At 43.1% G+C, this 12,825-nt stretch overlaps 1 protein-coding gene across 1 annotated transcript in view; it reads left to right on the forward strand.

The window, feature by feature from the left end:
• The window catches only part of SNCAIP (synuclein alpha interacting protein), a 100,776-nt gene that overhangs the window by 32,651 nt on the left and 55,300 nt on the right, over positions 1-12,825 (forward strand). Inside the window, exon 2 of the mRNA XM_054178424.1 lies at positions 10,220-10,322. Coding sequence (XP_054034399.1) covers positions 10,266-10,322 — 57 coding nt within the window. The 5' untranslated portion in view covers positions 10,220-10,265. The remainder of the gene's footprint in view (positions 1-10,219; positions 10,323-12,825) is intronic.

Consider the following 12,825-nt stretch of genomic DNA (forward strand, 5'->3'; position numbering starts at 1 on the left):
GCTCTAGTACATTAAAGAAGATCTGTGTATTTTTTCCTCATTTAAAGAGAAAATGTTGCTCAATAGTCCTTTATCTTCAGTAACTTACTGAGAAGTAAAAATTTACTTTTGTAGCTCTTTCAGCTGCAGATTTTACTCTTGGTTCTTCCAGAAACTTTCCAAGAACAGATGTCTTAGTATCAGCCTTGTGCTTGAGTTGTGTATTATGAAGGAGATTAATGGCTGAAGCTTTGTTTGCCAATATGTGTAACACCTGCAGAAAAGCATTTTCTTCGAACCCCATATCCTAGGACATTCTTAACTGTGTAGGAATGTCTCTGTGCCTTTATTTAGACCTATACAGCTGAGTTATTTATTCATGAACATTTTTATTGGCATTTGTCATATGAATAAACTAGGCTTACAATATTATTTTTCCACAGGCATTTCCCTTTTTAAAAAATGTGTGAGTTCTAGAAGGATTTGATTTGCTTCCATTGTAATACTTAACACTTACATAGTGCCTCACATTATTTTAAAAAGTCATTACACTTTTTCAGCTTCTGTTGAAATAGCTTCTTTTTTCTACTTTTGCTACTGCTGTACTTCTCAGTAGTGATAATGCACAACTTTATTCTAGTTATGATTAAAAATATAGTAAGAATTTTATTGTCTCTGATCTTCTGATTTTTTAAGCTCCAAATTATTCAGAATTGCATATTGGCTTTTCCAGCCATATTTCTTCTTTTTCAAGAGAGTTTTCTTTTTATCCTTGCTATGAGGAAATGGTTAAGGCTCCTGATAATGAGTGCACGTTGATGTAATTCTCATTTTGCCATGATTACTGTTTCAGGGGAATGAACTTGCAGGTTGAAGAGAGAGAAATCATTCATCTGTAAAGCACTGACTGCATTGATTGTTAGTCTGCCCATTTAAATGGAGATAAGATATAATAAGATTTTGGTTTCTGTGCATGGCACAGTTCATTTCTACCTTTCTGAACAGAAAAAAATCTATAGTTGTTGCTGTTTAGATGGCAGACAAAAGCACAAACTCATACACTTGTGGTAAGCAGAGTACAAAGTAAAGTTTCTTTCTGCAAGCAACACATATTTGTATGTATGTTATGTCAGTGTGGCTACATCTGATTGGTTAACAAGCTCTTCACAAGATTCTTATTGGTTGCTGATACATTGCTACAGTTATTTGCTGAGGCAGTAGCGCAGTTACCAAAACCAGTAACCTGGTCTTGACAATTGAGGGAAGCCATCCAGAGAGTCCCCATCCCCTTAAATAATCCTTCAAACCATCCTTCAATATCTATTTGCAAAAGTGTTACTTCCTGTTCCAGTTCTTAAATACGCTTTTTTTATAGAGACTGAATGATCTAACAGATTCATGCAACACAGTTCTTCAAGCTCTTGACAACCATGATCTTGCTCTAACAACACAATTTATAGCGGTTCTTTTTGCAAGGTAGTTTACACCGTACCGTTGGCTCAACATTGGTGGGGCTCACAACAAAAGGTAAAAAATTATATAGAACAGAAACTCTTTTGCTAGTTATGGCCTTGATTTCAACATGCATCACAGCATCATGACTGAGCCATAGAGAGTTATAGTGCATGCGCAAGGTTGGAGTTGTGCATTCTCACACCTGAACCAGGAGGTGTTACCACTCAAGCCGCAAGAGATGGCCACCGGCAGAGAGGATGAGACCATCCCAGAGCCATTTCCAGAGCTTCCCGAGATAGCAGCCCAGTCCACCAATGGTCCATCAATGTTTCTCTACAGTGCCATAACGAAACACCAGGAAGAATTTCCTGACTTGGCTATAACGCTGCAATGTTTTCTCACCATTAGGCTATTAGGCTACTGTCACCCACCAGAGAGGAGAGGCCTAGACGAGCACTTGTTTGCCCTCCGAGCAACCAGAGAGGTTAGTTCTGTTAAGGCCCTCTCACCCTACATGGTTGATTCCAAAGAAATCAAGGCTATTCCCTTTCCTGTTACTTCTTCCTTTCTCGGGGTGAGCCCTCACCACTCATTGCACCACGCTGCACCCAGATGCTGAGGTAGTCGATCGAAGGCAGCTTAGAATTTTAGTTTAGGTGTGTCGATGTGTGCTGTTATCCTTATTTTTGTTACTGCCATTCTTTGTTATCTCAATAATTGTTGTAAATAAGTGATTTCTACTGTTAACTGTTAGTTGCTATTAGTTGTTCACACATATTATAATGAAGTTATTCTTTTGCTATGAAGTTTGGCTAACAACTCTATAACAAGCAGAAACAAAAGGCAACAGAACTATATGATTCTAACCTAACATTCTTGGCATACATAAAAGCAAGCAAGGTAAAATTAACAATGTAGCAAAAGCAATCAATAAAATCAACAATCCAATATTAATAAGAGACTGTATCCACCCTGGTAACAACACATCCCATCAAAGTCTTTACATCCATGTCTATGGACAAGTAACAAGAAATCTACAACAGCCCTATTCTGTAATGTAGCATGTCTAACAGATGGTAACCCCTAAAAGATACAATACTCAGAGCTGTACCAATTAGCTCATTCTAACACAACTGGCATAATGTATGGTTAAAGACAGCAAGGCTTCCAGCTGCACTAAAATAACATTCCTTTCCACTTACGTTACAAGGTCAAGACACAAACAGGACAGTTGCTTCTTTCAGACAGGTTTCTCTTAAAGCAGAGCTTAGATCTTGCTACTTCCAATTCTTACATTTCCCTTTTCTTATTAATAAACAAGACTTGATTAACCATAGGAGTTCTGCCCCGAACACATACACAGGGATTAGAATACAAAGACCTACAAATACAGCAAACCCAATCTTCAGCATTGTCTTTTTCAATCTGCTTCAAAGGCATGAATGTTACACCTTTGCCTTTTTCTAAGATGGTCAAAAATCACAGAATAGTTTAGTGTCAGCAAGGTCCTCCCTTGATCCATGAGGGTAGGGCTGGCCAGGCTCTATCTGCACAGATAAGGAAAATACCTACAGGCAGACAGCAAGAGTGAAAAGGCCACTCGCTGGGTCAGAGATGACATCCTGAATATTCATGGCTCTGCCTGATGTAAAATTAAACATAACACAATAATCCTTTTTTACTCATCCTAGCATACTGATCTGAGTCCTGTTGTTCCTACTGTTGATGTAGTGTTGTTTTTTCTTTCAAATTTCTCCCAACTAAAGCTTCCAAAATTGTTATGTCCTCCATAAATTTCGTTAAACCACACTTAAGACCACATATAGCATGAAAATTTGAGAACGTAGCATGCTTTAATTATTCTTTCTTGTGACATAATACCTGTACTCCCCCCCCTTTTTAAAAAATTTCCTAAAATGAAAATGTCTTTTGTACTGTAATTCACTTTGACCTTCCTTTTAATATTACCTATGACTGACTGTTAACATATAAATCCATGTGAACATATTCCCTAGTCACACAACAGTTAAGCAATCATGATGTTCAGTCCTAATTCAAATGTTTTCTGGTGATGTTCTTGTGCAATCAGCCTCTGGTTGATGCTTTTGCTCTCATCATGACAGTCATTGCCGTGAGTGTTGGGTAGGTTTGCTGATTTTCCTTGGCACTGCTGTTTGTTCCATCCTCTTGATTCTTGTGCTGTCATCTGCTGAGATGATTGCAGCACTGAGTTGCAAAAATCAGTGTTTCCAGGTCATGACATGGGTTGGCTTTTCCTTGCTGATACCACTAAAACCTGTGGGTGATAAAATACGCATCCCTTTCCTAGACTTTTTATTTTTCCCCTAGGCTAAACTTCTGTGTGATATATCATAATTGTCCTTTTTCTTTTTTTATTTTATTTTTAATAATTCTTATCTCAATGCTATTGTGAATACAAAGAGAAGACCGAAAAACCCTCGTTTTATAATATCCATATATCAAACTCCTAACTTATGCTTAATACCAAAAATCCCAAGAAAACTTAACTATGTTAAACTAAAATCATCAAATCAATGTCTAAAACAGGAACAAAAAGATGTTAAATTAACTAAATCATGCTTTTTAAAAACTAAAACCTATTTACCACAACCCTCACCTATATTACATAGAGCTCTTTTGAAATGCCATAGCATACAAAAAAAGAAGGTTCGAACCAGAGAGAAAAACCTTGACTTGTCAACTCCTAAAATAACTTATTCTACTTAAACTTACCCATTATCACTTATATCTTATTATTTGACATACCTTATTATAATCACTAAATACCTAAGTACCCATTATGTTTACTATTAAAACTTAGCTACTAAAACCATCAAAATAACAAATCTCCAATATCCCGTACAATCAGAAATAATGCATCATCCATATCAGGTTTGCACTAACAAAATGTTGACTATTTTTCACAGCTTTTGCAGGCAAGGGAGAGAGAACCGAGATAGCGAAGGCAGGGGGAAGGGGGAACTGACAGGCTCCGCAAAACTGCTGTGGCCACTTGGTGTTGGGGGGGAAGCTGCTTTCTGCTCCGAAGTTGCTTTTTCACTAGTTTCTTGGCTCTGAAAGATAGAGTAGTGTTTCTTTAAATAATCAAGGGCTTGTAGCCGCCGCTGCTGATGATGTACGAGAGTTACAGGAGTCGCCGCCGCTGTCTCTGGTTGGGCTATGGGAGGGGCTTTGCAGTCGTCACCGCCGCTCGCTTCTGCCGGGCTGGTACCATCGCACTGTTTGAAACACCAGAGTCGGGGAGAAGATGCAAAAGTCTCCCTGACGATCCAAATTCTGTCACCACGGATAGTTTGTTCTGTTTTGGAAACACAGCTCACAAAAGGTACTAGCTGAGCAATTCGAGTCCCTTTATCAATTGTTGTAGGTGGTGTAACAGTAGATATCAAGGCACAAATTTGTCCCACATCATCCGCATCAATTACCCGTGCATGTACCACCAATCCTTGAAGGGCACTACTTGATTGTCCCATCAAAAGAGCACCAAGCCCTCCACCAGTCAGTCCCCATGCATCCAAAGGCACCCGGTGCACCCCTTTTGTCTAAGATAGTTATTACATCTGCTGTGCATACATCCATCCCTGCTGATCCCCTTGTTTTGGCTGACAGTTTGTCACACAAGGTGGGACCTGCTGAGCTGGGTACACCCTGGTCAGGAATGGATTGCTGACCTTAGGCGGGTATTTGTGTCATCAGAAACACCCATGTGGGAATGCAATTCTTCTGGAGCAGCAATTACGTGTGGCACTTCCAGCTTTTCCACTAAATCCCAATCATCCTCTGCAGCAGCTTTCCAATGAACATGATGGCAAAATCTCACTGGTGAGTAAAGGGTCACAGTCACACTACAGGGAGGCAAGGTCCATGGGGCGGATGTGCCGAAAGATCAACAGCCCCCTCTCCCTTGGTCCTCCTCAGTCTTTCATACTTGCACACTCTGAGTTAAAACTTCCCCCTCATTCTCTTCCTCACTGTCAGATGGTAAAGAAGGAAACTGCTGCTGTGGTGTCTGTAGATCATTAAGCTGATTATATTCCCCTCTTTTTAAATGTTCTTTCAGCTGATGGCTTGGAGGTTGATAAGCCAGTGGTATCTGAGCAAAGTCTTTGGGACTTTAACATTTTGTGGGGAGTTTAAGTTGCTCATTAGGAGAGGAAAATATATTTTCACCAGTGCCTTTTATGTTCTGTGCTGTTGAAAGTGCTCCTGAGCAGCTAGGCTTGGGGTGGGGGCAGAGGATGCTGGTGTGTCCTCCACTGATCTATTAACCTCCCCCATAGCTAAATCAATTGCTCTTTCTTTCAACTCCCCCATTATTTCCTCCTCCTTTTTGTCCCACTCCTCATTAATATCATTCAGTTCATCACTAAGTAAGCTCCAGGTAGTAGCCATATCCACAACTTCTTTATCTCCTTTTGATATGGCGTCCCACAAATGACTACCCAGCTTCTGCTCTGCAGCAATGCTGAAAGCAGTGGTAGAGGAAGGCTTGAAACCTTGCTGCTTACCCCACAAGAGTAACCTTCATAAGTCATAGTCACCAATTTTTAGACCTCTATGTTTCAGTAATGATTTCCAGGTCCCAAGGAGCAAGTCCTCTTCCTTCGTTTTATCCCATTATGTTCCCAGTGGCTCACCTACCTCACCCAGGCAAGTGTCAAAGTGCAGGTCTGGACCAAGGCAGTGTTCCCCACTGCTCTCAGAGCTTCACTGGGCTCCATAACCGCTGCATTCACCAGCAGCCTCAAATCATGTTGGGGTCACCAGTTGTTGCTGTTTAGGTGATGACAAAAGTGACAAACTCATATACTTGTGATAAGCAGAGTACAAAGAGGTTTCTTTCCGCAAGCAATACATATTTGTATGTATGCTATATCAGTGTGGCTACATCTGATTGGTTAGCGAGCTATTCACAAGCTATTGGTTGCTGATACATTGCTACAGTTATCTGCTGAGCTAAATCCAGATTTCTTCTTCTGCTGTACTTCTATCTCAATCTTGCAGTGTCTCTGCCTCAAACAAACTACATATTCAGCTGAGGGATTTTCTAGACATACAAGGGTACACAACAATGTATTCATTCACGGGTGCATAACAATATTTTCTCATGGATACACAGCAATATTTTCAAGGTTAATCTCTTCTTGGTCCATCAAAGGGTCCACAGATTCATCACAATTTCCCACATACAGTATCAGAAGTTACTGTATGTTACTATACAGGACAGTAATGTAATACTATGCTTAAGAGAATCATTAATGCAGCTATGGCTGCAGGGTCATGTAGAATAGAATAGAATGGAATTAACGAGGTTGAAAAAGACCTTCAAGATCATCGAGTCCAGCCTATCGCCCAACACCATCTAATCAATTAAACCATGGCAACAAGTGGCCTATCTAGTCTCTTCTTGTTGTAGTTTGAGCTGGGTGCCCCCCTGGTGCATTCACTTCCTGTGTCCAGAAGTCCAGCCCAGAGGGATGGACACAGGAAATTGTGTATTTCCTACCATAATTCTTTGCACCACTATAAGATCCAGTGTGGAGTCTGGCACTTCCTCTTTCCTTCCCTCTCCGAGACTTGGTAACTGGGGGAGAGATCTCCCGGCCATGGGCCTGATTGGGCCCAAGGCCACAGGGGGATGGGCAGTCTCAGGCCTGGCCAGCTGAGACTAGCCCAACTGAGGGAGGGGGAAGAAGGAGCCCTGGGGGTTTTGCATGCACCCTCAGGTGGGGATGGGATCTTTCTATGTCACTGCGCTGTGGGTTTTCTGTAACATTCACTGCTTTCTATTTAAACTTTCATCACTTTTGCAATCCGTTTGCCTGAGTCGTTATTTCTGCCTGTGGTGGGGAGGGGACCTGCCCCAAACCCATTACATTTTTGGCGCACCAACGTGGGGCCAACTGCAGCTCGGATTGCAAAAGATGGAGAGTTTAAATTTAGTTCTGGGCGTCGGTTTGGGTTTGGAAAGTTGGGGCTCAGGTTTTGTGTTACCGGGGCGACTGTGTGAACTCCTGTATACTGCAGAAGGATAGCTGGTGCGTGGCTGATGGCATGGAAGCCCCTCCTGTTGCTTGGGAACAGCGAGGGGTGGCTCTTTCTGTGACTTTCTGCCCAGGGTAGCTTAAGAATGCTCGAGTAGCCTAAGAAGGCGAGACCTGCCTTCTCCTCCTTCTCTGCGGAGCGGCAGGGAGCAGAGGAGGGGCAGCGGCAAGCAGAGCGTGGTCGGCCCGCGGCCGCTGCGGGGAGCGGACACCCGCGGCGAGCGGGCAAGCGACTGCTGGACTTGGACTCTGCATCGCGGCGACAGAGACGGCGGGGGCCGGGCCGGGCCGCGTTCAAGCGGCGGCGGCGGCACCGCCCGAGCCGGGCTGCGTTCAGGCGGCGGCGGCAGCTGTAAATCTTTCCCTGGCGTTTTCGGACGTGTTCCGAAAATGGCGCCGAGCACCTGGCTCCGCCTCCCTGCTTCTTCAGCGGGCTGTGGCGCAGCTCCTCCCTCCTCCGGGGGTGGAGGTTGTGCAGCCGGATGCTGTCCTGCCTCGGTACGCGAGCGCCCAGCCGGGGGGTGCGGAGTGCCTCTGACATGCATCCGTGTAGCTTTGGTCCGCGTGAAAGCGGTTGGCTGCGGCACCCTGGATGGATTGAAAAAGGCAGTCGTGGAGCCGGATTGTTCCGACTGGCCTGCCCCAGGGGTGGAGAATTTGCCGCTGAATATGAGAGTAAAGGCTTGGCTGAGAAGTTGTGAGGTATTTCCAGGTGACCAGGATGTCCCAAGGAGCCCACAAGGAATTCACACTGCAGGAGAAGGACTGCGTCGCTGGGAGGTTCCATCACATGAGGAAGAACAACTGGAATGGACTGATGCTTGAGCCTGAATGAGAGACTGGTTGAGTGGACGCCCAGATGAAGATGTGGACTTCGCCGGACATGTCATCAGAAGTTTTCTGATCTGATGATGTGTTTGGGTGCAAAGATTATGGTATGAAATACAGGGGTGGCATGTTGTAGTTTGAGCTGGGTGCCCCCCTGGTGCATTCACTTCCTGTGTCCAGAAGTCCAGCCCAGAGGGATGGACACAGGAAATTGTGTATTTCCTACCATAATTCTTTGCACCACTATAAGATCCAGTGTGGAGTCTGGCACTTCCTCTTTCCTTCCCTCTCCGAGACTTGGTAACTGGGGGAGAGATCTCCCGGCCATGGGCCTGATTGGGCCCAAGGCCACAGGGGGATGGGCAGTCTCAGGCCTGGCCAGCTGAGACTAGCCCAACTGAGGGAGGGGGAAGAAGGAGCCCTGGGGGTTTTGCATGCACCCTCAGGTGGGGATGGGATCTTTCTTTGTCACTGCGCTGTGGGTTTTCTGTAACATTCACTGCTTTCTATTTAAACTTTCATCACTTTTGCAATCCGTTTGTCTGAGTCGTTATTTCTGCCTGTGGTGGGGAGGGGACCTGCCCCAACCCATTACACTTCTTAAACACCTCCAGTGATAGTGACTCCACCACCTCCCCAGGCAGCCCATTCCAATGGCCAATCACTCTTTCTGTGAAGAATTTCTTCCTAACATCCAGCCTAAACCTCTCCTGGCACAGCTTGAGACTGTGTCCTCTTGTTCTGGTGCTGGTTGCCTGGGAGAAGAGACCAACCCCCACCTGGCTACAACCTCCTTTAAGGTAGTTGTAGAGAGCAAGAAGGTCTCCTCTGAGCCTCATCCTCTCCAGGCTAAGCAACCCCAGATCCCTCAGCCTCTCCTCATAGGGCTTGTGCTCCAAACCCCTCCCCAGCTTTGTTGCCCTTCTCTGGACACATTCCAGCAACTCAACATCTTTCCTAAATGGAGGGGCCCAGAACTGGACACAGGACTCAAAGTGTGGCCTGACCAGTGCTGAGTACAGGGACAGAATGACTGTCCTGCTTCTGCTGGCCACACTGTTCCTGATACAGGCCAGGAAGCCATTCGCCTTCTTGGCTGCCTGGGCACACTGCTGTCTCATGTTCAGCCTACTGTCAACCAGTACCCCCAGGTCCCTTTCTGCGTGGCCACTTTCAAGCCACTCTGACTGCAGCCTGTAGTGCTGCATGGGGTTGATGAGGCCAGTGTATAGAACCTGGCACTTAGATGTGTTAAATCTCATGCCCTTGGACTCTGCCCATCTGTCCAGCCTATCAAGGTCACTCTGCAGAGCTCTCCCATCCTCTAACAGGTCAACACCTGCCCCCAGCTTGGTGCCATCTGCAAATTTACTGATGATGGACTCAATGCCATCATCCAGATCATCAGTAAAGATATTGAACAGGATGGGGCCCAGCACTGATCCCTGGGGAATACCACTAGTGACTGGCTGCCATCTGCATGTGGCACCATTCACCACCACTCTCTGGTCTTGGCCCTCTTCTGGCCCGTTCTTAACCCAGTGCAGAGTGCACCTCTCCAAGCCTCATACTGAGATCTTGGCCAGGAGGTGATCAACAACTGAAATCTTTACAGCTTTCCTGAACTTCTAGAAGGACTGAGTGATACTGAATCAAGTATTTTTGACTTTAAGTATCACTTAGCTGTTCTCCCTAAAAACTGAAATGGCTTTTGCATGCTATGCAGAGATGGCAAATTGTATTTATCGTGTAGGATTAAGTTATTAAAGATTTTACAATTTAAATGTTTTTAGTAATCTAGTAACTATATTAAACCATTTTTCTGTGGTTTTGACTGTTTAGCATCAAACCAATTATCTTTTCTTAATTAGGTCTTTACTACTGTGCTGACTCACCCAAAATGTCCATAGAAGAATAATGGAAGCCCCTGAATACCTTGATTTGGATGAAATTGATTTTAGTGATGACATATCGGTAAGTACAAGTCTTTTTTTTGTTGTTGTTGTTATTCAGGTTGAGATAATATTAGAGATCTCAATCCTTGCATGATAGACAACACTACTGATATAAATCACACTCCTTTTTATATCATAGACAGAAATGTTTAAACAGATTGAATCTAGAATAAAATATTTTGTAAGGGAAATCTCATGCTTGAAAGGAAAACTTCATTCTTGTCCTTTGGCTAGTAAAAATTATTTACAGGTCAAATTAATAGATGAGTTTTATCCTGGGTTGCTTATCTACTCTATTGTGTTGAACAAGTTGTATGTAATGCTAGCCTTAGACACCAAAATGACATGCTGCCTTTTTTTTTTTCAAATGTAGTTTATTTCAGTTGTTAAAAAATTCCTGCCTTTCTTGTCTCTGAATTGCTTCTTTTTCATGTAAGTTGCTACTCTGCCCTTTCCACCAGTAGCCATCTCCAAATACAGCAAGATTTTATCAATAGGTATGATGTAACTGTGTGTGACACGGTAGAGTACAGAAGGGATTCATAGACAGCATTGATCCTTAGTTTCTCAACTAAAATAACTGTGCCTGTAATTGGAAGCAAAAGTACTGTTTATCTACGATGTTAGTGGTTCCTACAGAAAGCATTGATACAGTATATTCCATTACTCATCATGTTCTTTTTGGTATAGCGCAGCCTTTTGTATAATACAGCTGCTAATATGTTTAATGTCTGATTAACAATGGACCTGAATCCATAAATTATATCTACTGTAAGAAAACTTACTAATTCAGTTTTCAGATCAAAGAAAATGTGCTACCATCCTCTACCATGTTTTTCATATCTTTGTATTTTTATTTCTTTTGTTTTACAAAGGGTTTGGTTTTCCTTTAGCATTTGGGACTTGATTCATTTTAAAACATTCCAGATGCTTTATTTGCAGACAGATTCCTTTTGGTGAGGATTTAAGGAAAAAAAACTTAAGTATTGTAACATTGAATTTTTATTAAAGAGCAATTTGGCAAATGGCCAATGAGCCAATCTTGAGCAAATACCTTTTTCTGGGTAACTTTATTTTTATTACTGTTTTATGCTAGATCATGTCTTGGTATCTGTTTCTATACTCAGTTTTGTAAAACTGTAAAATATAATAGACATAACCTCTCTATGTCTCTCCCATTGCGGCTGTTGCTGCATACTGGTGTTTCAGGTTACTCACTTTTCCGCTGAACAGCTCATGCTGCCTGTTTTAATGGGCTGTGCTTTCCTTGGTTGTTGAACCTTGAATAAAAAACCAGCACAAATTACAGAGGTAGCAGTTGTACTCTCTGCTTTAGCACATAAGAGTACAAAGAATTTGTTGCCAGAATCCAGATTAACAAGAGAATTCATGGTCATTCTAGTGCTCTGCTCATATCTCACCATATGCAATTTAGAGATACCTGACCTTCACATTTTATCATTAGCCTGCTGTGAAAAGAGCAGCTGCACAGCATCAGTGTTAGCAATTTATATTGCTCCTGTTAGCCTGCTGATTCTAATCCAGTGCAGAAAAGTACTGACTGAAAGTAGTGACAGCAAGAAAGCTGTTAAAATGAGGCACTTATAAATGTACCGGTGTAAGAAAGCCACTGTTCAGACTCTTGTAGACTATTTCAGCCAAAATTACCAAAATGCAATAGGGGTCAGAAAAAAAAAGGACAAAAAAGAAAAGGACAAAAGAACAAAGAGATAGGATTCCTTCCTTCTGAGTTCCTTCTTTCCTTTCTTCCAACTTCTGACTTCCTTCCTTCTAGGTTCCTTGCTCCCAAGTTCCTTCTGACTTCTTTCCAACTTCCTTCCTTCCTTGCAAGTTCCTTCCTTGCAAGTTTCTTCCTTCTGAGTTCCTCCTCACCTCCAGGTTCCTCCCTTCTGACTTCCAAGTTCCTTCCTTCCTTCCTTCCTTGTTTCTTCCTTCCAAGTTCCTTCCTTCCTAGTTACTTCCTTCCGAGTTCCTCCCTTTCAACTTCCAACTTCCTCCCTCTCTTCCAAGTTCCTTCTGACTTCCTTTGGACTAAGTGCCTTCCAACTTCCTTCCTTCTGACTTCCTTCTTTCCTTCCTAATTCCTCCCTACTTCCTCCCTTCCTCCCTCCCTCTTTCCCTCCCTCCCTTCTTCCCTCCTTTCCTTTCTCCCTCTCTCCCTTGTCTACTAATGGGCTGGCAGTTCCCAAGTTTCCATTTTTCACCCTTGTTAAAGATGGATGTGATCCTAATTTTATCATGGTCACTGGAGACTTGACCTGACTTCCATGACTTTTCACATGTGATTGAGAGGGGCTTAGTAACTATATCTGCCAGTTCCCTCTGGGCCCTGGAATGCAAATACAATGCTTATTTTGCAAACTAAGATGGTACTCCTCCAGATCCAGCTGTTATAGTACTTTTGAGTGTAGTTGAGAGAGCAGCATAGGTTGATGGAACTCTTGTTTACATTAAACAAAAACAATATTCTGTCTGCACTGACATGAAGCAACCAGGCTGAA

The sequence above is a fragment of the Dryobates pubescens genome, chromosome Z (assembly GCF_014839835.1).
Source record: "Dryobates pubescens isolate bDryPub1 chromosome Z, bDryPub1.pri, whole genome shotgun sequence".
Lineage (NCBI taxonomy): Eukaryota > Metazoa > Chordata > Aves > Piciformes > Picidae > Dryobates > Dryobates pubescens.